Genomic DNA, 27,999 nt, shown 5'->3' on the forward strand with positions numbered 1-27,999 from the left:
CCAGCCAGGTTGGGGCAGGGGGAATTCGTTGATGCTGAGAGTGCCAATCACGCCTTGGCTAGAACTGGAATGCAGATGTGGAGCCGGATGTCATCCAGGATGCACGTGAAACCCTGGAATTGAACAGCTCTAGGGGTATTTCCAGCCAGGACATGAATCCCAGAAGGCAAAGCTGCGGCCAGTGGTGCAGGTAGGGGCAGGTTTCACACTGAAGTCTTTCAGTGGTAGATTTTCTGAGGTGGACAATTTTCAGAGCCTAAGGAATATTACCAAGTACCATTAACAGGGCTGAGATGCTAATAATTGCTTTACTAACTTACTAACCACTGTCCTGGCATTAGACACTTTATAATTATCCACTCAATATCTTTTTATTAATAGAAAAAAAATCCTAGATCTGATGTTGGTACAGGTAACCACCATGTTTTCAAATGGTGGAGTTGTTTCTCTCCATGGGGCTGGCAGTATTCTTTTTTTTTTTTTAAGTTAACTAATTTATCTGGAACAGAGAGGTTTGTTTTGTGTTTTAAAAATTTTTATTGACAAATCTTCATACACATATAGTCCATAGATAGTATACAATCACTGGTTCACAATAGCATCACATAGTTTTGTATTCATCAACATGATCATTTTTTTAGGACATTTGTATTACTCCAGAAAAAGAAATAAAAAGAAAAAAGAAAAAAACTCATACATCCCATAACCCTTACCCCTCCTTCTCATTAACCACTGGTATTTCCATCTATCCAATTTATTTTCCTGCTTATCTACCCTATTATTAATTTATTTTTTATCCATATTTTTTACTTATCTGTCCATACAATGGATATAAGGAGTATCAAGCACAAGATTTTCACAATCACATCATCACATTGTAAAAGTTATTTCTTTATTCAATCGTCTTCAAGAATCAAAACTAATGGAACACAGCTCAACAATTTCAGGTACTTACTTCCAGCCACTACACCATAAACTAAAAAGGAATATCTGTATAATGCCTAAGAATAACCTCCAGGATAACCTCTCAACTCTGTTTCAATCTCATGATGCCAGATACTGCCTCATCCCAGGAGTTCTGTCTCATGTTGCCAGGGAGAGTTACACCCCTGGTGTGATGTCCCATGTAGCGGGGAGGGCAGTGAGTTCACCTGCTAAGTTGACTTAGAGAGAGAGAGAGGCCACATCTGAGCGATAAAAGAGGTTCTCTGGGGGCAACTTGTAGGCATAATGATAAGTAGGCTTAGCCTATCCTTTGTAGGAATACGTTTCATAGGGTCAAACTCTGGCTGCCTGCATTTTTGAAGACAGGCTTGGAACTCCTGTAGGTGGGACACTCTTTTAAGGACCTTGGGTTCTGACTATCACAGAAATCACGGACATGTTAGGTCAGACCTTGTCATGCAAGGTCTGTATTACATTTGTCAAATTCATCCCATTGAATAATTCAACTTATTAACCAAAGAATGAAGTCCATGTTTATTCTTCAATAACATACAGATATATATACCTTTTGCACATCTTTGTAAGACAGAAATACAGCTGAATGAAACTGTGTTCAAAAATAAAAATATATACATGATATATGCAGTTGCCACATTATCAATCCATTTTTAATTATCTGCACTGATAAGCCTCATCAAAAACTCACCAACATCTATCAGCTGGGATGACTACAAACTGCATTTAAATCAATATTTGCACAGATTTCAGATGCTTTCTCCTCCTTTGTACAGATAGTAATCATTGAGTTACAAACCTTCATGGGAGGTGAAACTGCCTGTATAAAGACCACTTATGCAAAACACACTTCACCTTTATTTGTGAGGTTTTTTCTTTCCAGGAGGTGGAAAGGGACACATCAGTGGTCAATATCCTTCATTTATTAAAAGAAATGAGAACAGCCCAGAGAGAGAGCATGAAGACATGACATGCGATGTAAGGAAGAAACCTCCATCAAGCGGTTTCTCAAACTAATGACTTCTTGGAAAAATTGAACACAAAAAAACCCCGTAACACTTCTAGAACACAAAAAAACCACGTAACACTTCTAAATTTGAGAAAATGTAGACTCCGTGCAATGCAGGAAAGTCACCTTAACCCAGGCACTTGACATCTAATAAATCCAGCACCAAGCTTTCTGTAACCAGTAGGCAAGTCCCCCTTGAAGAGAGTTGTGATGGACAAGAAGGAGACTATAAGTCTAACTTAAGAAAAATAAGAAAGAAGTTTTTAAAAAAGCAAAAGTAAAGTAGAGAGCATTTTAGATATTGAGAATTGGGACTCGGGATGCTAAGCCTGAACCAAAATCCATATTTTGCTTGTAAAACACACACGAAAAAGTTTGCTGTAAGAATTTCCATAAAATCAATGGATATGTAAGTACTTACATATCTTTCCACGCATTTTCACATCAAGGTATACCATGGCTTCCTCGGCTTGTCTATTTACATTTGCGAAGAAAGAAAATGAACGAATTTCAAGTCAGTCAAAACTCAACTAGAAGCAAACCTAAAGTGCACCACAGACCTAAGTGTTACCCAATTTCAACCTAGAAACTTTTCCACCAAGTTAGTTCGGGTGAGAATCTATTCCAAAATTCTTTATGTAACCAACTGGGGCATGAGTTCTTTTCTCCCTGATTTTTAAATAGCTACAGATTCTGGGAAATTCTTGATGTCTTCCAAACTACAAATGGGTGTGTGCTTGTTCCTTCATTGGTGAGGTTTATTTCTCTCCAGGTAGCAGAGAGGGATGTATCAGTGCTTAATTTCCTCCATTTACTAGATGAAATGAGAACGACCTAGTAAGAGACTGTGAAGACATGACATGCAACGCAGGGAAGAAATCTCCATTAAGAGGTTTCTCAAACTAATGACTTCCTGCAAAAATTGGATGCAACAGCCCCGATTTAGCCAGACTCAGCTTCTCAGGGACCGTGCTCACATTAGGCTTCATTCCTCTTTCTTGCAAAGCCCCCTTTTCCCGCTGACTCCTGGGCTCTGGCTGGAGCAGCATGCAGAGAGTGCAACGGGATGAAGAGCCACCCTAATTATATTCCTATTCACAGTACATCTAGACCATGCTAATCAGTTCAGGAAGACACACTCTCCTCAGCTCTTTTGAAGAAGGTGCTCTCCTGGCGTGGTGAGGCTTACCATCCAAATATGGAAACTCAACTACAAATTCAAACAAGATCCATTTTCAAAGTAGAGTCTCCTTTCTGAACCACTAAGCAGAAAAAAAAAATCACACCCACTAACAAACCTCAGAGTCATCGGTGGATTAATTTGGTGAGAAAATTATTCCTTCATTTGGCCCAAGCCTATCTATCAGCATGAGTTAGAAGGGAGCTGGATGCCAAATGCACTTCGTGCAAGGGATGTCCTGATACAGCTGGTAGATAATCCATGCCGCTGCCGCAGGACAGAAAGTGCCCTTCCATAAGGGGTTTAAAAATCAGACCCTTGTGTCCTACTTAGCATTCGAATGAACGCCAGGTCTCTGTGGTATTACAGTATTAATGCATGCACTGGCTGGTGTTTTTCCAGACTCAGTGAATAGCATCAGCTAAAGATAGCACAGTAATATAACCCTGCAGACTGGGGCTTTTTTTTTTTTAAGGAAACTAAATTAAACATTTTAAGCATAGTCACACAACAGGAATAGGAGAAAGCAAACTTGGATAAATGCATAGGCCAAAGTCAAAAAGAAATGCATCGTAATGCAAGAGCGACAGCTAGAAAGAAGTCAGTTGTATGAGCAGCCTGACTACTAAATTGGCTTATGGACTCCACTAAATGATACACTTTCCTCTGTCTCTACTTCCCCTGGCTCGACATAAGGATGTTGAGCATATTCACAAGCTATGAGGACTCATGAGGTGGCTCTGAGAAATCATGGGAGAAGGATGATGCAAATCTAATCAGCTTTCATTAACATAGCTGCTGTGCTATTTGTTATCTTTAATGCTATCTTGACAACTGCTGCACAGTATGATTGATGGCTAAAAACAAAAGCACTATCTTAACTGATCTCAACACAGCAGTAGTTATTTGGAAATGGAAAATTCGAGGAAAGCTTAGGAAGCTGAAGGGTGTGCTTGGTGTTGAATGTGTGCTGTCGGGCTTTGCAGGGTCTCCTTCCTAAAGCAGGGACCCAGAGCTCCACTTCTGGCCTGAGCATGTGCCATCTGCAGTAGAGCCCATCACCCTTGCTAAAAGCATCTCTAACGGACCACACGCATTCTCAGGGAATTAGAACAAGCGTCTCACTGGCACTCCTTCTCATGTCCAAAAAAGCGAACAGAAGCGTGCCTCTGACTTTTGGTTTCAGGACTCTGTTTCTTCTCTTCACAGCCACTGAGTTGCGCGAGTTTGTGAGTAGGTGAGATTATTGGTCTTTCTCAATGTCTGAGTCTACGCAGAAGCGTGAGTGCGATTTCCCTTGGAAGAGAAGCTTTGTCCTTTCCAGGATGCACGGCTCCCTTGACAAATGGGATTCAAGGAAAGCTCCCGCCACAGTTACGTTATTCCAAAAGCTGTGATTTTAAAGCTAACAATAAGCGGATACCTCTCGCATTGTTTCTCAACACCATCCTGTTTCATGTGGATGACCTCTCTGTCTGAAGAGATCCGGGGATGTATTATGAAAATTCATTTCACTACTTTGAAAGCAGGATCAGCAACTTCAAGGACAAAGGACAGTCTTGAGGAGAATTCAGAATGAATATGAGATGCAGAGGCTGATGCCTCCTGCCTTAGGCCTTGAAAGTGAGTTGTGCACCACTAGAGTTCACCTGCATTTAGACTGAATCAAAACAATAAAGGCTGAGAAACTGTGTGTTTAAGAATGTGCCAGACTTAGAAATTGTTTCTGGGGATTTGAAAGGCACAAATGAATGGTTAGAGGCGGTTTTCTCCCTCCAAAGGCAGCCGCAGATTTCAAAATCTGAAATAAATCTCAAGCATGGTTTCCATAGTGATCTGAGATATGGTGGACATAACGCACCCCCTCCGCCAGCAAGTAAGACCAAAAAATGAAAAAGTATTTAAGAAATTAAAAAGTCAGGGCACATCTTCCCAAGCGGGAACCCCATTGGGGATGTATGGAGGTGAAGGTGGGTTGAGGGGTGCAGGGCTGTGTCCTGGCACTCTGGGAGCTGCAGGCTTGGTTCCCTCCGGGTACTGCCGGCAGAGAGGCAGCCCCCTTACAACGGGTGCTTTGCGGGTCAAGAAGTAGCCTTGGCCTACTCCCTAACAGGCAGCAGAACTGCTGATTTTTCCAAAAACCTTCTCAAAGCAGCAGCAACCACAGCAGTTTTCCTGCAAAGCAAACAAAAGATGAATCTTGTTAATTCAGCAGGGCTTTTTAAATTGTAATTAGTTGGTTATGCCCCTTAGGAAAACCACAGATGATTTTTTTTTTATAACGTGTATGTGTATGTGAGAAAAAAAAAAAAAGAAACCCCTTGAAGACCACTGCTTACCAAAGTTGGTTTGTTTTTTTTTTTTTTACATTTGTGCAAGATATTTTAGTACAGTTTGCAATGCTGAAGGACAAGGCCTCTTTGTTTCATCTGAAGAAAACCCAGCTCCCCAAGCTTTTGCCACCCATTCATTTTGTAAGCCTGCTGCTAGTCATCAAAGCGGGAATGCAAATCGTGCGTGAGAATGTTTCCATTTGCTTTTACGACCACATCTGACCTGGGGACACCAGACCCTGTATTGGCCTGGAATATTCCTATGGTACTGAGGGGGTGTCCTAAATGTACATCTCACAAGCCTGCAGAGATGCAATAGAGACAAGAAGTGAAATGCCAAGAGGTGGGTTTTTTGGAGTGTTTCCTCCACCCATTAAAAAACCTCAAACAAATTGTAGGAGAGTTCTGCACCTCAATTTATGTTGTGGATTATGCATGCTTTCGCTGTAAGGCCTGGAAGGCTTTATTTTTCCACAGGAATAATCTTCAACCACCACATTTTAAAAATCAACATTATCTTAAATTTGGTTTTACTCATAATACATCTTCCCCAAAAACCCATCCCATCTTGACAGCAGTTATTATTCTGAGGGATGATCTTTTCACTTTTTTTTTTTTTAGCTTTTTTCTCAAATAAGGATGTTCCTAAAGTTATTGCTTAAATTTTAATTTTAATTAAAACAAAAAAATGCAAATACATAAACTAAGAAGGCTCTCTGTGATCTGCATAAACAGATCTGAAATTATTTCCCCAGCCTGCGGTGGGACCAAGGTAAATTTCCATGGCCGCATGTGACCCACAGAACCTGAAAAAGGAAGGCAGCCAGCCCATGTCACTGTCCGGAGGCGGATTCAACCAATTTCAGGAAAAAGTTTCATCAGGCAAGGCCAGCAGAGGTCATGTGTATCTACGCCCGTGCAGCCAGCTCAAGTGCTTTTCCCTTCACCCTCTCTGCGCTGTCACCCCTGGGCTGTTACTGCCATTTGTCCATTGGGATCCCATTGAGATCAACCTCAGGATGGAAGAAGCTATGCCCTCCCCACCTCTCTCTTCATAGCCCACCATCCAGATTCCTGCAGCAGGCCCACCTGGGAGAACGGCAACCACCCCCCAGTGGGCTTCCCACCAGGCCGCAGAGTAACCCCAGACTTCTGTTTTCAGCAAACACTCAGAGACTGTGTAGCTGGGGACAGTGGACTGGATGAGCAGTTTGGGCAGAGAATAAAAGCGTATTTTCAAAGTCCTCTTGGGGGACTGGGGAGAAAGGAGGAAATATTCAACTTCCCCACCTGGGGGAATTCCTGATGTTCTCACAAGGAGTTGGGACAATCAGTTCAATAGGCTGAGCCTTCAATCTTGGGTTCACCCCTATGAAACTTATTCCTGAGAAGGATAGGCTAAGCCTACCTAAAATGAGGCCTAAGAGTCACCCCCAGAGAACCTCTTTTGTTGCTCAGTTGTGGCCTCTCTCCCTAAGCCAACTCTGCAGGTGAACTCACTGCCCTCCCCATTACAAGGGCTATGATTCCCAGGGGTGTAAATCTCCCTGGCAATGTGGAACAGGATTCACGGGATGAGTTGGAACCCACCATCATGGGATTGAGAAAGCCTTCTTGACCAAAAAGGGGAAGAGAGAAATGAGACAAAATAAAGTTTCAGTGGCTGACAGACTTCAAAAAGAGTCAAGAGGTTATCCTGGAGGTTATTCTTATGCATTATTTAGGTATCCCTTTTTAGTTTATGGTGCATTGGAGTGGCTGGAAGGAAGTTCCTGAAACTTTTGAGCTGTGTTCCAGTAGCCTTAATCCTTCAAGAGGATTGCACAACTATATAGCATTTGCAATGTGACAGTGTGATTATGAAAACCTTGTGTCTGAAGGTCCCTTTATGCAGGGTATGGACAGATGAGTAAAACATTAAGGCCAAAAATAAATAAATAATTGGGGGGGGGGGCATACGTGGTTAAAAAAAATTGGGTAGATTGAAATAGTCAATGAGAGGAGGGGTAAGGGGTATGTGATGTATTTTTTTTTTTCTTTTGTCTTTATATTTCTTCTTCTGGAGAGATGCAAATGTTGTATAAACGATCATGGTGATGAATGCACAATTATGTGATGACGTTATGAGCCATTGATTGTACCTTTGGATGGACTCTATGGTGCATGAAGATTTCTCAATAAAAAGATATATTTTTAATGGTCTGGATGAGAGGGTGATGGGGTGGGAGAAAAGGGACAGTCATAGGACTGCCTGCCTGCAGACCTGCACTCTCAACGCAGTGCTGGCTGTGGGCTGCACCCCGAGGGTCCTGGGCTGGTGGGGGGCAGCACTCTTCAGGGGGCAGACAGTGAGGAGCTCTGTCTTTCTCCTCATATTAAAATAAACAAAACTCCATTCTACTCTTCCCCAAACTTTAATGTCCTTGTTAGTTTTGACAAACAAGAATGATCTTTGTAAATGAAAAAGCACAAGACTTCTTTCTGACTTCTCATAGATTTCTAAATAAGTGACAGATTCATAAGTAAGTCACCCTTACATCAAAGGCCAAATGTTCCCAACACTGGTTCATGGCCTTTACTATAACTTACTGATTTATTTCTACCTGATCTGGCTTTGTAAAAAACTCAAGGCAGCTTACAAGAATATATACAGTAAAACATACCCAAAAAACCTCAGAACCAGAATAAATCTAAGTCAGAATAAAAAATTAAGACAAGTGAGGAGCAGGAACACACACTTACAGTTGAGAGTTCTGCATATTTGTTAAAACTGAGCTGCAGAAATGACTATGGATTTCCTGCCAAAGATCGGGGAGCTAACTTGCCAAGGGGTAAGTGTTGGGATTCCTAAAATTACTCTGAGGTAAGTACACTATTACTGCCTGAGGCTTCTCCTTCAGAACATAAATTGAGCTAGCTTATTCATATCATAGAATATATTCGGGTATGAAGCCATCTTTTCATAATTCTGATGAAATTCTAATCAGGAAAGAAGCGAGCAATATAGCTGGGCTTTCTGTGAAGTACTGATTCCTTTCGGGTCAGAGAATGGACGCAAATCAGGATGCAGCCCAGGGTAAGAGGAAGCATGAGCTTCAGAGACAGAGACACCTTATAGAATCAAGTTCCACCATTTACTGACTGCAGGCCTTGGGCAAGTTGTTGAGTTTGAGTCTCCAAGGTTCAGCTTTGTAACAGAGGGCGTCACTTCCTTTGATGGCACAGAATTAAGGACTAAATGGGATAGTTAATGTTCAGTGACTTGCACCTACTAAGTGTTGATTGAGCACCTATTATGTGCCAGACCCTAGGCCTAGTGCTTTGCATGGATTATTTCATTTGAGCCACACAACCACTTTAGGAAGTCATCCCCAACACACAAACCAGGAAAACTGAGGTGTCTCAGCCAGAAAACGGTGGAGCCAGGGAACAAACACAGCTTGTCTGACTTCAGTGTTTCCTACCCTCCACCACCCCCCAAGCCAAAGCACTATCCCAATTCCACATAGTTTGTGCAACAACTACTTGTTTTGCTTCTTGTTCCTTTCTTTTAAGGTTTGCACAAGTGCTTCTGTAGAAGTGGCCCCAAGACCAACCTTTCATTGGAATTTCTTCTGTAGACTATTTGGTCCCATGGTCCTGATTGACAGAGCAGAAATTTTTCTTCTTCTAGGAAAATTAGAGGAAATTTTGGGAAGGATTAGAATCGTGTTCATCAGTTCCTAATTTTTGAAATGAAGACATTTGTATGAAAGTGCTCTGTGAGGATAGTTCTTGAACTCTAAATGGCTGACAGCTCCCTGACGGATGCATTGACTAGATCTTGACTTGCCTTCAAGAACCAGTTCAAGGGCATCCCCCAGCCTTCCTTGTGGCTTCTCCTATGACTCTGTTACTACTACCTTCCTTTGGTTCTCAGTCAGGGCAAAACAGCTTAGTACCTCATTATACTTAACTTTCACACTGTGTGTTTTGTCCAAACTCACTTTAACAAACATTTACTGGATGCATAAGAGTCAAAACGGATACTGGGGCTTCAAGGAATATGAAGATGTGTCAGACACAGAAAATTCCTCTTCCAAAAAGTTTTAAATCGATTAGGTAAAATTTAGGCCCCACAAGAAAGTGTCAAGAACACAGAAAAAGCAACTTTTTGAGAAAGTTGAGAAAAGATGTCTTAAAGCAGGTGGCATTTGGGCTGATGTGGAGGGAATGGTAGAGCTAAAATTGGAAATATATTAGAAATCCTCCTAAATCTGTAGTAGGCGACCACTGAGTTCTAACTCAGTGTTTGGGAATCCTGTTTCGCATCTTAGTTTGAGAGCTTTTTTGTTAGAATATGGATTGTGATTGGATGGTTTGGAGACAGAGAAAGGCTGAAAATCCCTGCATGTCATCTTGAGCATAATACAGAAGGCAGAGAACATCAGGGGCTTAATTTCTAAGGAGAAAAAATTCTTCTTAAAGTTAGTGACCAATTATAGGCATTTTCAGTGGTTAAGAAATAGTAAAGGCTTTTAAATATGAGATAATAGCAGAAATACATAGAAATGTATAAAACACTTTTAAGATAGAATTAAGGTTTAAATGGTAAATAGCTTTGGGTAAAAGTTAAATTTTCAACATAAAGTCAAATTCTGATTTTACAGAACATACTAGAATCAAGATTATTCCAAAAATAAATCTCCTGGAAAAATTTGATCTCAGAATATATTGAAAAATAGAATACACTGAGTTTGAATAAAAAATGTCAGGGACCTGAATAAGTCCTGAAACCTAGAGGGCCCAACCTCTCCAGAACATTAAATAGTTACATCTTCCTATCCCATGTTATTGACAGCCCCTTCCAACATGAAAAAGTTAGAATGGCCATAGTCCAAATACCCCTAAAGAGAGGGGATGGAAAGATCAAAGGTGATGGTGGAGTTACACAGAGAAGTATAAATGAATATGCTTCCTGAATCATTATATTGATATTTCATTTAGCCTCCAGTATCTTAGAGCAGCTAAAAGTATAAGCCTAAAACTGTGGAATTGTAACCCATACCAAACTCTGAAATCTCTTCTACAACTAATTGCTGCACTGTGCTTTGAAATTTATTGCTTTTTTATATATATGGTACTTTTCACAAAAAATAAAAAAAGGTCAATTGTGAGGATAGAAAAATGTTTATTTCTTCTAGCTTCCAATGTTCTGGAGCAGCTGGAAGGAAAAATCTGAGAGGATGGTATGGTAGCCCATGACAAATTCTGGGATCTGTCCTGTAACTACTTGTTGAAGAGTGCTTTGAAAACTATTGCTTTTTTCTTTCTTTGCTTTGGATATATGTTATATATACAACAAAAAAAGTTTTAAAAAATGCCAGAGACATGAATGGTTCTGGAAACATGCTTCAGATTCCCTTAGCCACCTAAAAGGATGCCCAAAAGGATGGCAGAGTAGGCTCTAGACTCTAGAGCTGGACTACCTGAGCTAGGATGCTGATTCCATTGCCTGCTCATGGTGGGGCCTGGGGTAAGCACTTAGACCCCAGCCCTCAGTTTCCTCCTCTAGTGATGGGTTTCATAATAATGCCTATTTTTTTTTAGGATTGCTATGAGGAATAAATGAGTTCATTTGTGTAAAGCACTTAAAGGAGGGCCTGGCATATATGTGCTATATAATTACAAGCTTAATGGTAACTTAATTAGATTTATAAAACTGAACTTGTTTTGAAAAAAAAGAGTCCTCGCTAGTCTTGAAATATCTATTCATCTCACATACCAGCAGCTGGACACAATAACAAAAAGGTGATTTTTGTTGTTGTATGGTTTAAAAAATATTTTAAAACTTCATAGTGTCATTAATTATCTGCTGTGGTTTCCATATTGTCCTACCACGTTAAAGTGTATCTGGACACCAATAAGCTCGGATAAAAATACATTGGTGGAAAATTGGCTCAAAATAGAATGGTTACCCTAATAAGTGGTTTCGGTAGACTGGGTGAGGTACCACCTAGGTAATAAGTCTATTTTTACTTGACATCAGTACCAACAATCAAAGCAAGGTATTTCAGCACACAAATAAAACTTAGTACTGATGCTGAATTTAGAAGTAAAGTTAATTTCAATCAAAACTGAATGTGGAAAAACTGAGTATCTAAAGCATAATCATTCTAAGGTTTGTGGGTCAGTGAAAAAGTTCCATTCCAAAACACTGAGGGTTGGGAGGATGAGGAACAAAGGGGGAGGAAATCAAAATTTATGGAACACATAGTATGCCGGGGGAAACAGCAGTCATCTCAACTGACATTCGAGTCAGAGCTGTCCCCAGTAGGGCCCAAGGGGAAAGGCATGAAGCACAGATTGCTGGTTGCTGATACGCCTGTCTTGCCCGGCTGAGCAACCTAAATGCTTAACAAAGTCACTGGAATGCTACACATTCGTTCTGTGGTATTCATAGAATCCATAATAAGTTGGATGGAGACAGACTGGGGGAGGCAAAGAAGCTAGTTAGGCTTCATTGTAGAGATTCGGGTGAGGCATCATGGGAATATCCCAGGCCAGGGTAACCATGGGGACATAGAGGATTGGAAGATGCCAGAGGTAATCAGGGATAAAATGTACAGAATTTGAAGATAAATTAAACATTAAACGGGCAGTATTGAAGGGGAGGGAGGAAACAAAGAAAGTGTCCTGGGGTCTGACTGAGGCCACTCAGTGGACACCATTTATTGGGAGAGTGAGCACAGGTAGAACATGGTGTAAGATAGGGGCAGGTGGCAGAGGGGAGCTCAGTTAGGCTCTCAATCCCAAACTAATCTTTAGGTTCAGAATTTAGAAGATCCCAGTGGGAAAATCTAGTGTACAGCTGGATATGTGCATCTGAAGCTTAGGAGAGAAATCTATGTCAAAGAGTCAGATGAGGAAGTCATATCATAAATGATAACTAAAGCAGTGGGAGTGGATAGACATTTAATCGTATGAAGATGTTGCAGAGTGTGGTGCATCCATTCTCACTAAATTCCTCGGTCATTTTTAATTAGTCTCCATAATTACTAGCATAGGTATCTAGACCAAGGTATGCTAACTCATCCTAGGCTACATAAATATGAGTATGCATGTGCGTGTGCATACTGCATTCATGAAATTCACTTCACGGATACAGTGCTTATGCTGCAAATAGCACTCTGTTGAACAACATAACTATCATTTATTTTTTTAAAAATACACAATGCTCAATAAATTCATTTAAGCAAGTCAACACTAGCACAAGATTTTAAGGTTGTGAGAAAAGGAATTAGAAAGATATCTATGCCTCTAGCATCTGAGCACCAAAAGATTGAAGCCTACCTGAAAAGTAGAGGAAAAATAACAAAGCATGGTTACCTGTGCATTGAGTCTGGAGTGGAGCTTTTGGTCTGACAGCCAAGGATGCTTTAGAGCTTCACTTGAACTTATTCTCCAACTAAAGGAAAAAACAGAGATTATTAGTAGGGACACACTAAAAAAGGCCAGAACTTACTGTTTAACTTCAGCTCAAGCGTCTCTGGCTTTGGTAGACGAGCAAGTTGAAATTGAATTCACCATCAATTCTGCCTTCTCTGGAATTGTGTGTTATTCATGATTGTGTGAGCCACAGATTAACATTCTTTCTAATCATAGTAACAATATGGGTAATATGAGCAAGGCAATGAGCTTCATAAATTGAACTTCTATCAGTCAGTTAAAGAAAAAAAAATGTACATTTATTATTGCAAGAACAAATTGCTACAATAATTATTGGTTGCAAAAGTAATTCATGTATTAAGACTTTTGAATATATATTAATAATTTTTCATTGACATTTTTTGAATAAACAGAGAAATAGATGAGGCAATAACCTAACATTAAGAAAGCACATCAGTTAGATACCTTTAAGAAGAAACTATACCCCTTTGGAGGCAACGAAGGTTTGTACAATTTTTTTTTAAGTAAAATAAGGCATAATAATAAAGATTATTTTATATTCTAATTCTAAGCCTTATAAATTTATTTGGTGTACTAACCTTTATCACATTAAACCAGATTACCTTTCAAAATAACAACAATAAGTGGGTGTAACAATCTGAAGTCTACTTCTGAAAACAGCAAGAAAGCAGCTTCAAGCAGGTCATGCAACTTCAGTTTGTAGGATTGTTTCAATGAAATTGCTTCGTCAGAAACCAAACATTTAAGTATAAGAGTTGAAGAGGACATAAGTCTTAACTTGAGCCAATTGGGATTAGAAAGGAAGGAAGGTTTAATAGTTTAGCAACAACGTCACCATCAGGTGGCCTCTAAAGGGGCAGTAATTCGAAAGCACTCTGGAAACTAAACCAATCTCAGTTGCAAGTCCATTTGGGACCATGCATTTCCAGTATTGTACCCCAGAAGCATTCCTTACAGCTGACAGTACTGAAAAATTATTATTCCTGCACTACAATGCCAAACTTTGAAAATCTGACTATTAAAAAGCTAACAATAAAATTGTACTAATACTTGAATTTTTAAAACACTAAGTTTTTTGGTACCCAAGAAATGTATTCTACAAAGAGGATTATTTGGCTTTGGCTTTGGTTTCTTCCAAATATTGGCTTTAATACCTAGCTAGTTGCCATTTGGCACACATGTGTATTCGATGCTCCCACAAGTAATAATGAAGTATAGAAAGTATTATCCTCAGGCTGCAGTGGTGGGCAGCGCCTGAGCACAGGAGTCACACCCTGATTTTAGTCTGCTCTGAGTTAGCCTGCAACCGCTTCACTGCTCTGGGCTCAGTTTCCTCCTTTGTAAAATAATCACCATGATATCTACACACTGCAGGAGCATCCAGGAGATTAAATCTGATGGTGCTTAAAACCATATACGTAAAACAGGTTCTCAGTAAATGTGGATTTCTCATCCTTCAAAGATTTTACAGGTTTGACATTTTCCATCCATTTACTGGCTGGAGTAAAAATGATGTGCAAATAATAATAATAGGGGAAGTATCTGCTGTTATTGTGCCCTTCCTTTAAGAACAAAGAAAACCAATGTCTGTCAATTTCTTCTCTTCTTGGAGGTTGGATAAGTCCCTCTAACCCTTTCAGATTCAGTTCTGATCTTTGTCAATGTACTCTGTCTTTGCATTAATCACATGATGTGATTTATACCTTATTAAAAATACTTATGTTCGGGTGGGCCATGGTGGCTCAGCAGGCAAAGTTCTTGCCTGCCATGCTGGAGACCCAGGTTCAGTTCCCGGTGCCTGCCCATGCAAAAAAACAAAAACAACAACAACAAAAAAAACTTATGTTCGATTCCCAGTGCCTGCCCATGCACAAAAAAAAAAAAAAGTCTTCTATTAGATCATGAGTCGCCCAAAGGTAGAGATTTGAGCTTTATCCATCTATTTTCACCACCCCAGATACATTTCCTGGCACATAGTGGAAAACCAATGGAACACATGAAGGACTGAACCTCCTGTATGCCAGGTACTGCTCTAATAGCCCCTGTTCACTGCCTATTGGCTTGTAGTCATATTTATTATTGATTTAAAACCCACAAAGATAATAAAACAATAGAGAAGCATTGTTGGCCCTGCAAATATTAAATGCTATTACCAATATACGTTTTAAGTAGACGCCCATTTAAAACAGAGATGTTTCACGGATTAGTCATGATATACTCTCCTTTCTATACTTCTAAAATGCAAGCCCCTGCATCTCAATATCACTCTTCTTCATCATCTGAATTTTGAATTAATATGTTTCTAGCAGGACAGAAAATAAAAAGCAATATAATGCATAACTATTAAAGATACAGGCTTGGAGCAAGGCAGACTTGTGTTTGATGACCAGCTCTGCCACTTACTGATAAGATTGTGGACAAATTACTTAAGGCCTCTATGCTTTGTCCATAAAATGGCAAAGATAATTCCTACCTCCTGGAGTTAAGGAAGGACAATGAGACGATGTTTCTAAAGCATTGGCAAGGCCTGGCACACAGTAGGCTCGGAAATGTAATGGTAGCTAAGTGTACAGTTCCATGGAACCATTTATGAACTTGCTAGAGGTGAAAGGAATCCTAGAACTAGACCTTCGTTGTGCTGATGAGTGCAATGAGCCCCAGAGTGAGTCCATGCATGCTAAAGCATGGAGAGATGCTTTAGCGGAGCCCCTTTCGAACCTTTTTAATCAAAGCATCCCTGGGTCTCGAAACAGGACGCAGAGCCAAGATCATCAAACTCATTGGATTTACAACTTTGCACTAAACTTCCTAGATGTCTCCGGGGGAATTTAGCAATTCCTTGACATGGATTCTTATGGCCCCTGATGGTATAGGGCTTCCTAGTTATCCCTACTTCTGCCAGAACAAAAGCTGAACTGCGGTTACCTTTTCTCCTTAATCAGGAGCTTGGAGATAAACTCTCTGGCTTCCTCTGAGATATCCTGAAATTCATCATCCTCTAAATCCCACCTGCAGGCAAGGATGTTGCTCAGTGTCTCTGCGTCACTGTCACCCAGGAAGGGGGACAAACCACTCAGTCTAGAAGAAAAAGAACCCACAATGAGTACGTTTTAAACAACTGCAAACCCTTTAAAGAGTAGAATGCTGTTCGGTCCGATCATTTAAAAGTGAGAGACGGGAAATAACCTCATCCTTAAGCATAATTTTATTATATATCACTGCGATCAAGAAAATGCTTACCTCCCCCTAACTAAACAGCAGCCACAGCTAAAGGAGCAGTTTCACTCAAATATGTTGGTTGAATTTTGGGAGAGGTTGTTTTTTGCTTGTTTGTTTCTTTGGGAAGTGCACAGACCAGGAATTGAACCCAGGTCTTCTGCATGGCAGGTGAGAATTCTACCACTGAACTACCTTTGCACCCCTCTTCAAATATGAATCTAAAGAATTGTGCAGGGCGGGTCACCATGGCTCAGTGGCAGAGTTCTCACCTGCCATGCCATGCTGGCACGGTGCCTGCCTGTGTGAAAAAATGAAAAAAAAAAAAGGAATTGTGCAACTTTTTTGATAGAGCATTTTGCAGCTAGCAAAGTTCTGTCACATAGAGAACAAACACCAAGGAGGTCGACTTTGAGGAATAATGCAGGCCATATTCACTTAGGATTAAGACATGAATTATTGTTTTTTTTAAATTACTTTTAGGGCATTATGTGCTGCCTTAGTTGTTGAAGTGATTAGTGAAAGGGAGAAACTTTCTGCTTTTCACACGATGTCCAGGAAAAGAATGAACTCTTTTCACCCAAAGGAATTCAATGGAGCCCAGAACGTAATTCAATATGGTGCAATGCTATTTATTTTACTTTTTCAATTTTATTCTGGTAACATTTACATAACATAAAATTTGCCATTTTAACCATTTTTAAGGGCACACTTCAGGGGTAGTAATTACATTCACGGTTTGCTACCAATGACACCATCCGTAAACGATACTTTTTCATCACCCAAAACAGAAACTGTGTAACCATGGCTCTGGATTGAATCATGCCCCCCATAGAAACACACTCAAGTCCTAGCCTCCCGCTCTGTGGATGTGACCCCATCGTAAACAGGATCATGGAAGAGGTCATTGGTTAAGATGAGGCCACACTGAATCAAGGTGAGGCCTTCATCCAATGTGCCTGGAGTCCTCATAAGCAGAACAATTTGGGACACAGTGAGGATGAGACAGGCAGGGACAGAGAGGGCCATGTGATGGGGGCATTGAGTTTTGGATTTCCCAGCAAGCCACCGCCAGAACCCTACAGATGTCAGAGAAAGCAGGAGCCTGCCAATACCTAGCTTTTGGACTTTTAGTCTCCAAAACTGCGAGACAAAACATTCCTGTGAGTTTAAGTCAACCCGTCCCGGGTATTTGTTGTAGTAGCCCTGGCAGTCGAAGCCACCCATTAAGCAATAACTCCTCTTCTTTGCCCACAGTAACCTCTAATCAACTTTCTGTCTCTGTGAATTTCCTCATTCTAGATATTTCATATAAGTGGGCTCATGCAACATTTGTCATTTTGTGTCTGGTTTATTTCACTCAGCATAATGTTTTCAAGGCTCATCCATGGTGTAGGATGCATATTAGAACTCAATGGCATGTATTGTTTAAAGATCCAAATTAGGGCTTTGATTCAAAAGAGCAAAACCTCATAGAATATGCGTGGAGAGTGAGAACAAATGTCAGACAGAGCCCGGAGACCGGCTTACAGCATATAAGTGATGACACCAACGCTCCACATGTCTGTAGGGAAGGAAACGAAATCGTAGTTCACAACCTCAGGGGCAAGGAACTCCGGGGTTCCAAAGTTCACCTTCAGCTTCTCCCTGGGTTTATATCTGAAATTTAAGAGAGAAAGTGGAAGGATGGAAAGGGTCAACCACAACATTTTTTTTTAATCTTAAAAACTGAAAATATGTCATCTATGAGACAAATTAGCTACACAGCGAACTTCAAATGAATAGAACTTAAAGAAATTCACATATCCAAAGAGACAGTGTCAAGCACTTCTAAAGAAGTGCCAGGAATTGAAGGGTCCTATTCATACTATAAAACCCTGATAATCTGAACAGCTGTGAGACAAGCCACCTGGAAATAATTAGAACATCAGAATTACCGACTATGCAAAAGGGAAATTGATACAGCCATTGGTATGTAAATGGCTTGAATAATCTTGTATTAATGAATGAAGAGATCGCTGCAATCACTTACAACATCCATTTTATATGCATTATTAATGGGCTGAAGTCCATGTAAATGTTGCTCCCTTAAAAAGCTTATATGCTGCCAGAACACTTTGCATTCTTGTTTACACAATTACTTTTTTAAAAGTAAATCTCCTCTTTGCAGATGGAACAAATATAAAAGACTGAGACGAATGCTTACAAATTCTAAATTAATGGTTTCTAATTTAATAAACTTGACAGTATTAGGTTTTTAATGTTTCCTCTTTTTTTCTTGCATGCGCTGTAGAAACTTCTAAACATTCAAATTCCAAATTCAACAAAAGTGAGGCTGAAAATAATTTTTGTTAAATTAATTCTAAACGTGGGTGGGTCTGAAGCCAAGGGGATATCAGATTCATCTTTGCAACGAGCGAACACCCACCACGTACCCTAACTCCAGTCATATACCAATATCCAAATAGACGTACCTTCTGGCCAATCCAAAATCAATGATTTTTATTTGTTTAGTATCCCGATTCACACACAAGATATTCTCGGGCTGCCAGGAGAAAGAGACACATTAGCAATGAAAACAACCATCATTCACTCAAATTGTCCTTGAACCACAACTATAAATACGAGATGCCCAGGAAAAACATATCGGGCCTTCTACCCAGGGGCTGGCTTGCCCGTGTGGGTATTTTCTCCTTTAATTATGTGGTGGAGGAGGTTGCGGTGCCCTGCCAACTTTGCATTACCTTGCCTTCCCTCCCCGTGGTTTTACAGCAATCATAATGGACAAGTTCAGATGTAAGCCTCCTTGAGGGAAAAAAGAAAAGGAGGCGACCCGGTACTTTCCAAAGGAACTGATGGAAGCCGTCTCAGACTGAAATTATTAAGTATGAGTTTCCCCTTCTTGCAGGAATATTTTTCCAACAGATTTACGAGTTCTAAGAGAAATGGCCTGATTCACTTGAAAGCCAGGCTGAGTATACAATAGGATGTGAATATTCCTGACCTCTAGATTTTCCCTTTGCGCTTTGCCTATGGGAACATGAGATGTAAAATGGAAAGTCTGTGCCCCCTACTCATTCTTTCCTTCTCCATGGTTCCAAAGATCTGTTGAGTTTGGTCTTAGTGCCTAAAACCTTTGACCAAGTATCCTCTTGGAAGTTGATTCTGGTAAGGGTTTATTCTACTAATATCTTGGGGTGTTGGGGGGAAAAGTAGCTAGTAGCATTAGCTCATAGCCAAGTGCGTTGCTAATGATTTTTAACCTCTGACTTTTATCATTTCACAGACCACCTCCTCCTGCCTGCCTCCCTGTCCTCAGTGAATGGGAGACACATTGCACATAAATCAAGACAGAGAGGGAAGCCAAGTTATAAAAAGTGAGGCCCATGGAATGGAAATCTATTAATTAGTGTTTATAGAATACCTTTCAAGTGTACTTAGAATAGAAAAACCGAGATCTGGGGAAAATATTGGATTTGATTTAAAATCAAAATCATCCACAAAAGAGCAACAGAGTTTTCAAAAAAGAATTTAGAAATCTCAGGTTCTACTCCCAAGTCTGCCCTTGGAGCTATTGTGGAAAGGGGGGCATTGGCCAAGTCATCAATCCCAGGACTCTATTCCACCATCCCGTGAGTAGGAAGACATCTGTCCCATCCTGTCTTGGTGGACAATGGGTTCAAAGGACATAAGAAATTCAGAAGCACTTCATGAAATGATGCAGTGTCTCTTTATTAATGTTCAATAGCTCATTTGGTCAGGCAGGCTCTATTTGGAAGGTCTTTTCTAAATTATCTCTAAAACAGATTCTGTGAGTAAAAGCTCTTCATAGAGAGTGGGTGCTGTTGTAAGGACATTTGGGTTCATGCTTAAATAACTGATCAATCATATGTAAAGCTGTCCAATTGTCAAAGAATACTATGGCATTAAAAGAAACCACTCATTTGCAAAATGTGAAGAAACAGCTTTGAGGGCATGTCAAAAAGTTGACTTATTTTTCTGATTCTGACACGAAAGCATATTCATTGACTAACAGCAAATCACAGACAAATAGAAAGGAGAACATTTTTAAATCACCTCATCATCTCCCCTCACATTGTGACAAGCACCATTAATTATTAATTAATTATTGTTAGTCCCTTTCCTTCCAAGGGAGCTTTCTGGAAGGGATGACTGGTCTTTAACGACCCATCCAGTTTTCACCTTTATTATTATCTTTACCTAAAAGCCATAACTGAAATTGCTTATTGCAAGTCCTTGATAAACATTATAAAGCCACATATGGAGTCATTTGACTTATGATAGGTCAGCTTCCAATTCCCATCACCAGTCAAATCCCTTCAGGGATATCTGCAGAACATCTACAGTGAATGAAAATGCTCCATGAAATAAGCATTAGCAACCCATCTCATAGCCAAGTGCTTTTCTAATGATTTTTAACCTCTGACTGATCATTTCACAGACCACCTCCTCCTGCCTACCTCCCTGTCCACAGTGAATGGGAGACACATTGCACATAAATCAAGACAGAGAGGGAAGCCAAGTTATAAAAAGTGAGGCCCATGGAATGGAAATCTATTTAAGGAGGCTAAATTTATTTAGTTCTACAGTCCCTAATGACTTGCAAAAGGGGGTATATTATATATAATATATATTTTATCTCACTGTCATGCTGTGCACACAGGGAAATGAGAAAATGATTGAGCCACACAAGAAGATGCACTTTAAGATACTTAGCCCTGATATTAAAGTTGATCAGGGTTATTGGGCTAGTGTGTTTTATTGGCTAACTGTGGAACCTTAGATGATTCAATTCTAGGGACTTCATAATGAGAGAAAGAGACAAAAAAGGAAAGAGATTATAAGTAAAAGAAGAAAAGGAAGCGACTTGACTCCTTCAACTTCACTTATGCTTCTTCTATTTCCAGAGGGTGTCCCACCACCCCTCCCCCTCAACGCACACACATGGCATTTTAGCACCTCCCTCTGGAAGTCCTGTATTCCATTCTGCTGTGGGTTCCCGCTCAGTAGTCTAGCATGCCCACAGAGAAATACATCCCCAAAGCCCAGAGCTTCCTGAACAATGTTAGAGAGTGCTGGCAATTACTGCAGAGCTGGGAAGTTTGTCTAGTGCTAGGAATTCTGAGTTAGCTAAAATCCTCCCATCTACTTCTCCTAATCATTAGAGGGGCAGACCAAGGTGCTGTTATTGTCACAGGCTTAACACTAAACTTTTACAAAAATCATCCCCCATGTTGATTCCTTCCATGCAGGCAAGTTTCAAGGATCCGAATCATAGCCTCTAAAGATGGGACATGCAAATATATGGAGGCAACAGAACTTGGGAATGGGGAAATGAGGTTAAGTACCCAAATTTTTATTAATTCCTGAATACATTAACTAGCGACAGTATGAATTTTCTGAGCTGTTCTACAGTATCTGACAGGGACCACTTTCCAATAAGAAAGAGGGTTATGCAGATTTGACCTTACATATGACACTCTACCTTCAGGTCCAAATGGAGAATATACATCTGATGCATGTGTCTTATCCCCTCACATATTTGCTTGATGAATAGGATGGTATCAAACTCAGTCAAGTTGCAGTTTTCATCAATGATGCGGTCGAACAGCTCCCCCCCACCCACGCTGTAGAGAGAAGAGGTGTGAAATCCTTAGTAGCTATTCCTTAATAACCCCGTGTTCTTCTTGTAGCAACTTGGTGTTTAAACTTGCTTATTTCATGGTTCCAAAAGATGGGTGTGCAGTTCTTTCTCTACCTTCTCTCTCTACCTTCTCAGTTGGGTGGCCCTTATATTTATATGCCATCCATTTCACAAATGGAAAGTCTTAATGTCCCCCTCAGCTATTGGCCACAGCATTGGAGTGAGTCCACACCTGCTATTCTTTAACACATATTGAAGACAAAGAGTACTGTGAGAACACAGTAAAGGGAAATTCCAAACAGCAAGTGAAGGTCAACCAGTATCTCAGCCCTTTAAGTTGTCACACCAATTTCAGCAATAAAGTGCATAGTTTCTGGCCAATGCTAGATATTTTATTATCCCAGATTTCTCATTGTGCAATAATAAATAAAAAAAAAAAACAAGCTGGAAAAAAGTGAGCTGAATCACAATATTTATTCTGTCTTAGAACTACTCATTTTCAACTGAACAATGACATAAATTTTTTATAAAGATGATTCTAAATTGCAACATTTCATATTAAAGATGATGTTGAACCTGAAACATAGTTCAAATATCACTTTCCTCTCAATTAACCAGAACCATATTTAAGTTTGATTTTTTGACAGTATAACCTCACTATACTGATCTACTTTGTCAGGCACTTTCTTAAGGACAGAAATCACTTATGGAAGTGCACATCCATAAAAAATGTTGACGAGATTGTCTGATTTGTGCACGTCAGAATCTATGATGCACCAAACTCAGTTCTAACAACTTCTAAGGCAGAAGACAGAAGAAACGTGCAGTCATGTTATTAAGGGGGCTGGGGGGCCTGTCTGTGCAGTGTGCTAGTTTGGCAGTGGAGGGGGAGAGGACACATGCAGAGAAGCCCAGAAGGAACATACTATTCCATAACCAGAACAACGTCATCCTTAGACTCAAAGGCATCATAGAGCTGAATGAGATTCACGTGATCCAGCTGGTTCATGACACTGATTTCATTCTTTACTTCATCCTGGGAAGAAGGAAAGGGCATTGCGGTGTGCTGAGGACAGCATGGGATGGGGCAAGGCCACGCTGCACAGCCTTTACCTTATCCTTCACGCCTTTGGTCTTGATGATTTTAGCTGCCAATTTCAGGCCTGTTGCTTTCTCTTCACACTTGTGAACCTGCCCAAAACGTCCCCTGGATGAGAAAAGGAGGCAACTTTTATCAATCAGGAGTGCGTAGCTGTGGTGGCTTCTAAACTATGGCATGGGCATTTCTCCTTAGAGTTTGAATGAGCAAACCTGTTAGTGCATCTACTGTGTTTAATAAACCTCTAGAACAGCGTTTTTCAAAGTGTGATCCAACGTTCACTAGCATCAGAATCATCTTGGGCAGAGGAGGGGATCTTAAGAATACAGTAGTCAGGGCCTTAGCCCAGACCTCTTGAGGCAGGAATTCAAGGAGAGGCCCAGAATCTCCAGTTTTCACCAAGTTCCTTGAGTGATTTAAATACACCCTAAAATCTGAAAGCCACCATTATAGATAAAATTAAAACCTTCTCAATATATATGAATGTATAATCTAGGCTTGTAAGCATTTGAACAATACAATCTCTGGGTCAGGTACATCAAATTATTTGGGGGAATTACATACAAATACATAAGAAGAAAATAATTTTTCATATAGATGCATATCATCAAAAATGCATATTACTCAGTCACCTATGAGATTTTTGACAACATAGCTTGCAAAGAAACTTGCATATATGCAGTAAGACAGCTTATGTGCTCACATCCAGAAATGCCCACTCATGATCAATTTTTAATTTTGGTTAGCTTACCTTGATTCTTTATTTAGTAAAATGAGATGTAACACATGCCCCTGCCCAGTGAAATGATCACTCTGTGGTAGGAAGAGAAAGGGAAAGTCTTCTGAGCAATACAGTAAATCTAAGTAAGGCAAGACTCGATCCTGGGAGGATGGCAGGATGGGTGTTCTAGCAGCGCTTAAAATATGCAGGAAGTGGTGCTTGCCTCTCAGCCCCATTGACTCAGCTCTATGCCCTGCACAGAAGCAGATGGATCTTGGGGAACGATAATGAATTGCAGTGAGCAAAACCTAGGGGTACCTTCAACCCAATCACCATTCCAGGTGGCATCTCTTTACTGGAGCACCATGGACATAGCCCCAGGTGCCTCGCATGTGGCTGTTGATTAAGAAGAAGTTTTTCTCTCTTAATTCATAATGACCACCAGAGTTGCCTGGCCCAGCAGCAATGCCCATCACTGTCTGACTTCGGGGTGGGCTCAATTCTCTGGCTCTCTCCCCCAATTTCTTCTGCAAGAGCCTTGATTTTGGGGGGCCACGTTATAGGATTGATGCTACTGAGACTCTCATACTAATTTAACGTGGTGGGCAGGGTTTACAAATCCTCTAGAGGGCATAGTGTAGGAGAGGGAGCCCAGGAGAAGCTAGGGTCAGCCACTATTGGAATGTCACAATTTCTCTGCCAGAAGTAAAAGCTAAGGGGCCACTTGAACCTCCTACCACTAAAAAAGAGGCACAGAATTTGATGATCTCTTTGCATTTTGAGGGAAACCGTATGAGATTTGATTGTGCTGTCTTATTTACTGAGTAAATTATGACTGCCAACTTTGAGTGGAGCCCAGAATAAGACATGACCAGCAGCTGGTCCAGACAGCAGTACAGTCTGCTCTGCTCCTTGAACCTTGTGGCTGAAAAGATCCAAAGTGATAGAAAGGAAGTATTTAAGAAGTCTTTGGCAAATCTTTACCAATGCAATGGCAAAAACTGCAAAAATAGCCAGACCCTTTTCTGCAAATGACTCTGCTTCTTTAGAGATACAGTTCCTGGCTTGCCACTGAAATCCCCAAAGACCCAAACAAGTTATGTGCAGTAATGCTTCAGACTTCCACTGCTCCTATTCCTGTTCTGAATTGCCATTTCTCCCTAAGCCTATCCCCCATAGGCTCACGAGGAATATGGAGACAGAAAAGGTTTAGATGGCTCCATATGGCAGAGGGCAGAAGAAATATGGGATTGGAAACATATAGGGACTTAACAACTGTCAACCGCACCCTAACAATCAACTGTAGAAATACACAGCAGAAGCTATGCGCATTTTCTTTACATTGGTAAGTAAAATTTGTATATATTTGTATATATTTCCTGCTTTCCCCTACCTATTTTTCACAGATATGCTGGTAGTAGTTAATTTTATAATTTAGAATTAAAGTAAAAAGATATCATAGTGGAATTGTATAGAAGAGGAAAGAACATTCCCCTGATATGAATTTAGTCCCTGATACACTTTATCTTCCTTCTTTAGGGAGAGTATGCATTTCCATGCCCCTCAAACGAGTGCTTCGATGATGAAAGCAATCAACTGAGTGGACAACATTAAATAATACAGCAGCAACATAAATGGAAAACCAACAATGAAAACAAAAAAAGATCTAACACACACATCCAGAAATGCACAGTATTTGCTCATTTCCTCGTGTTTCTCGGTGTTTAAGCCAAGGCATTGGACAACTTCTAAATCTTCTGGTGACTCACAGTGGGCTTCTCTCATTTTCAGACATTACCACACGGGAAGTAAAACAGATAATAAATTTGGAATCTGTTAGTGTCACCACATCAACCTTTCTGGCATCAGTGACAGTTTCGAGAAATGATTAAAATCTCTCAAATGCTTGTTTATAACGTTTCCAGTTCTCAGGTCAAGATCGACAAACATTTCTGAGGTCCTCAGGCTCTACTTCTGAAAGTTCTCTCTTTTGCAGAAAGATTTTTTAAATTGAGCATTACTTACCCTCCTAAAATTTCTGTTCTGTTCACGGTATAAAAACTGCTGACTGCGGCTTGTTTGGCGATCACGATACGATGATGAAATGGAGCTGGGGGTGCTGGGATGTCATCTAGAAGGTGAGAGGGAAACAAGCGTCATCTGTTGGATAGATCTCTTGATCGCACCTGACTTGGGGCCTCATAATAAAAGTTTGCTCATTTCATAATAAAATACAATGGGTTTTATGTTTTATTCCTCCTGATTCAGGAGTACACATTTTCATATTGCAGATTTTTACCTATGTTTCCTGCAGGTGATACCTGACATCTCTGAGAAAGAATATCAGGATCAATAAACTGCTCTTTATACCATCTTCAGGATGGCATCCTCAGGACCACTTTTAGAAATGCCAAAATAGTTGAAAATCTCCAAACCCAATATAGTCTAAACAGGTAGGACTTCCAAACCTGAGACCATTTAATTCAAGTACGAGCAATTGTTTGATCCATTAAAAAAAAGGACCACTGATATAGCCTGTCATTTTAATTAAAACAGAGAGAAAAAAAAGAAAAATGTAAAGTTTCTTCATTTCACTGATGCTTTCACAATTATCTATTACTTCCCAAAATATTTTTTAGGACACAGAGGCGAACTTTTCCTTGATGGAAATAAAACAGCCAGTAAAACTAGGTAAGTACGTATTTTACAGCTACTAGCTTTCTTCCACTTTCCACCTTCAATCTTCAGTGTTTAAACTTTAATCCAGCATCAGTTCTAAAATATGTATTACTTAATAATATTCCTTCCAGTATTCTTTTTACTTTCCATGACTGCTGTTATTAAATTTATTTACCACAAAGCTATTCATTTCTCCCACTTATTCATTTATTAAGCATCTGCTGCATGCAGACAATGAGAACACAAAGAGAGGTGAGCAGATACACATTTAGCCTCTGAAAATTTACATTTATTCTGCACAAATTTCTTGAGCACTTACTTTGTGCGAGGCATTCTGCCAGGTGTTAATATTTTTTTTTTAATTTAGAAAATGTAAAACCCTGGGACTCTGATTTTCCAATTTGATATGAACATTCACTTCTCACACCATAAATATGCTGAAAATAAAGAAAGAGGTCATGAGAGAATTCTCTTGGCGGCGTTCATCTCTTCCAATTAAAAAAAAAAGAGTGAGTTACACACAGGAACGACATCAGAATGGCTGGAGTCTCCCTCAGGCTATTAAGCTAAGTGAAATTTATTTGGAAATGCTTGCTGGAAAAGGCTAAGAAGCTTTTAAAGGCCAAAACAAAATCCATTTCCTAACCAATAGGATGACCAGATCTTGTTTTCTGGAAGCCTTGGTTGGAAAAGACTCCTGGGGATTGTCTTGCAAGCTTCCCTGGGTTGCCCGGTCTCCTGTGTCTTTTTAAACACATGTTCTCCACTTGCACCCACTAATTCTATTCTGCTCTTTTTATTGTCCTCCTTGATGAAGGAAAGGTCCATGCTTACTGCTGTAGCTTTACTGCTCTATCCTACTCTGTTCAGCATTCTAGGAAACAGGTCCTCCTGTTGGGTTTTAAGGGATTCCTGATGCATAGATGATCTTTACACTGACCATAATCTTGAAAATAAAATCCAGTTGCAACCCTCAATACCTCAAGGAGAAATGTTTCTGATGGTCAAAATTCTTAGAGGTAAAGCTTCCTCAAAATGTTATGTTTGTGATGAGGACATGAACTTCATGCTAGAGCATGGGCCATTTCAGCTTTTTGAGACAAAGTGAACAGTGTGTTTCCATCAAATCTAAGAAGGTCTGATACCAGGTGTAAATAACTCACTGACCCTTCACAAAAACTGTCATTTTATGATGCTACTTCATTTGAGCTTCATTTTTCCCATTTCCACTCTCAATTAAAGCATCAGCAAAGCAAAAGAGGCAATAATCACTCAGAATACGACCAGCAGTGAGAGTAAATCTTTACTGGTAAAAGAATTGACTAAATGTCAGTTTTTTAATGGCTTCTAATCTTATTGAGCACTTCTTTGCAGTGATGGGCTTTCTTAGTAATCATTATTGTTTACATTTAATTCTTGGAAAATTAGATTTCTCCAAGACTAAGTTCCAAATATATTATTAAAAATGAAATAAGAATTGTATATTGTTATTATTATATCTTCAGATCACAGTTGCTTGAAAACTATTTGTTTCAAATATATACAGTGGTTTGTCATAACCTAGAGCAATTAATTTTAATTGGCTACAAAATTACCCAAATTTTATGTGAAAACTTTGCAATTGAGGAAGAAAGTAATCCAAAGATCTACTTCTGACTCAATGCTCACAATATTTGGGGTAGGGAAAA

The 27,999-nt window shown here is 39.9% G+C and overlaps 1 protein-coding gene across 2 annotated transcripts in view; it reads right to left on the reverse strand.

The window, feature by feature from the left end:
• Window positions 1-527: 527 nt before the first annotated feature.
• MYLK4 (myosin light chain kinase family member 4) overlaps window positions 528-27,999 on the reverse strand; it is a 103,729-nt gene continuing 76,257 nt past the window's right edge. For both annotated transcript variants that reach the window (XM_077144096.1, XM_077144097.1), the window contains 10 exons: window positions 25,658-25,763; window positions 22,926-23,019; window positions 22,739-22,848; window positions 21,654-21,795; window positions 18,622-18,692; window positions 17,678-17,806; window positions 15,857-16,009; window positions 12,851-12,929; window positions 9,079-9,151; window positions 528-5,324 (listed from right to left, as the gene is read on the reverse strand). In XM_077144096.1, coding sequence (XP_077000211.1) covers window positions 9,104-9,151; window positions 12,851-12,929; window positions 15,857-16,009; window positions 17,678-17,806; window positions 18,622-18,692; window positions 21,654-21,795; window positions 22,739-22,848; window positions 22,926-23,019; window positions 25,658-25,763 — 932 coding nt within the window. In that variant the 3' untranslated portion in view covers window positions 528-5,324; window positions 9,079-9,103. The remainder of the gene's footprint in view (window positions 5,325-9,078; window positions 9,152-12,850; window positions 12,930-15,856; window positions 16,010-17,677; window positions 17,807-18,621; window positions 18,693-21,653; window positions 21,796-22,738; window positions 22,849-22,925; window positions 23,020-25,657; window positions 25,764-27,999) is intronic.

This window comes from Tamandua tetradactyla, chromosome 25 (assembly GCF_023851605.1).
Source record: "Tamandua tetradactyla isolate mTamTet1 chromosome 25, mTamTet1.pri, whole genome shotgun sequence".
Lineage (NCBI taxonomy): Eukaryota > Metazoa > Chordata > Mammalia > Pilosa > Myrmecophagidae > Tamandua > Tamandua tetradactyla.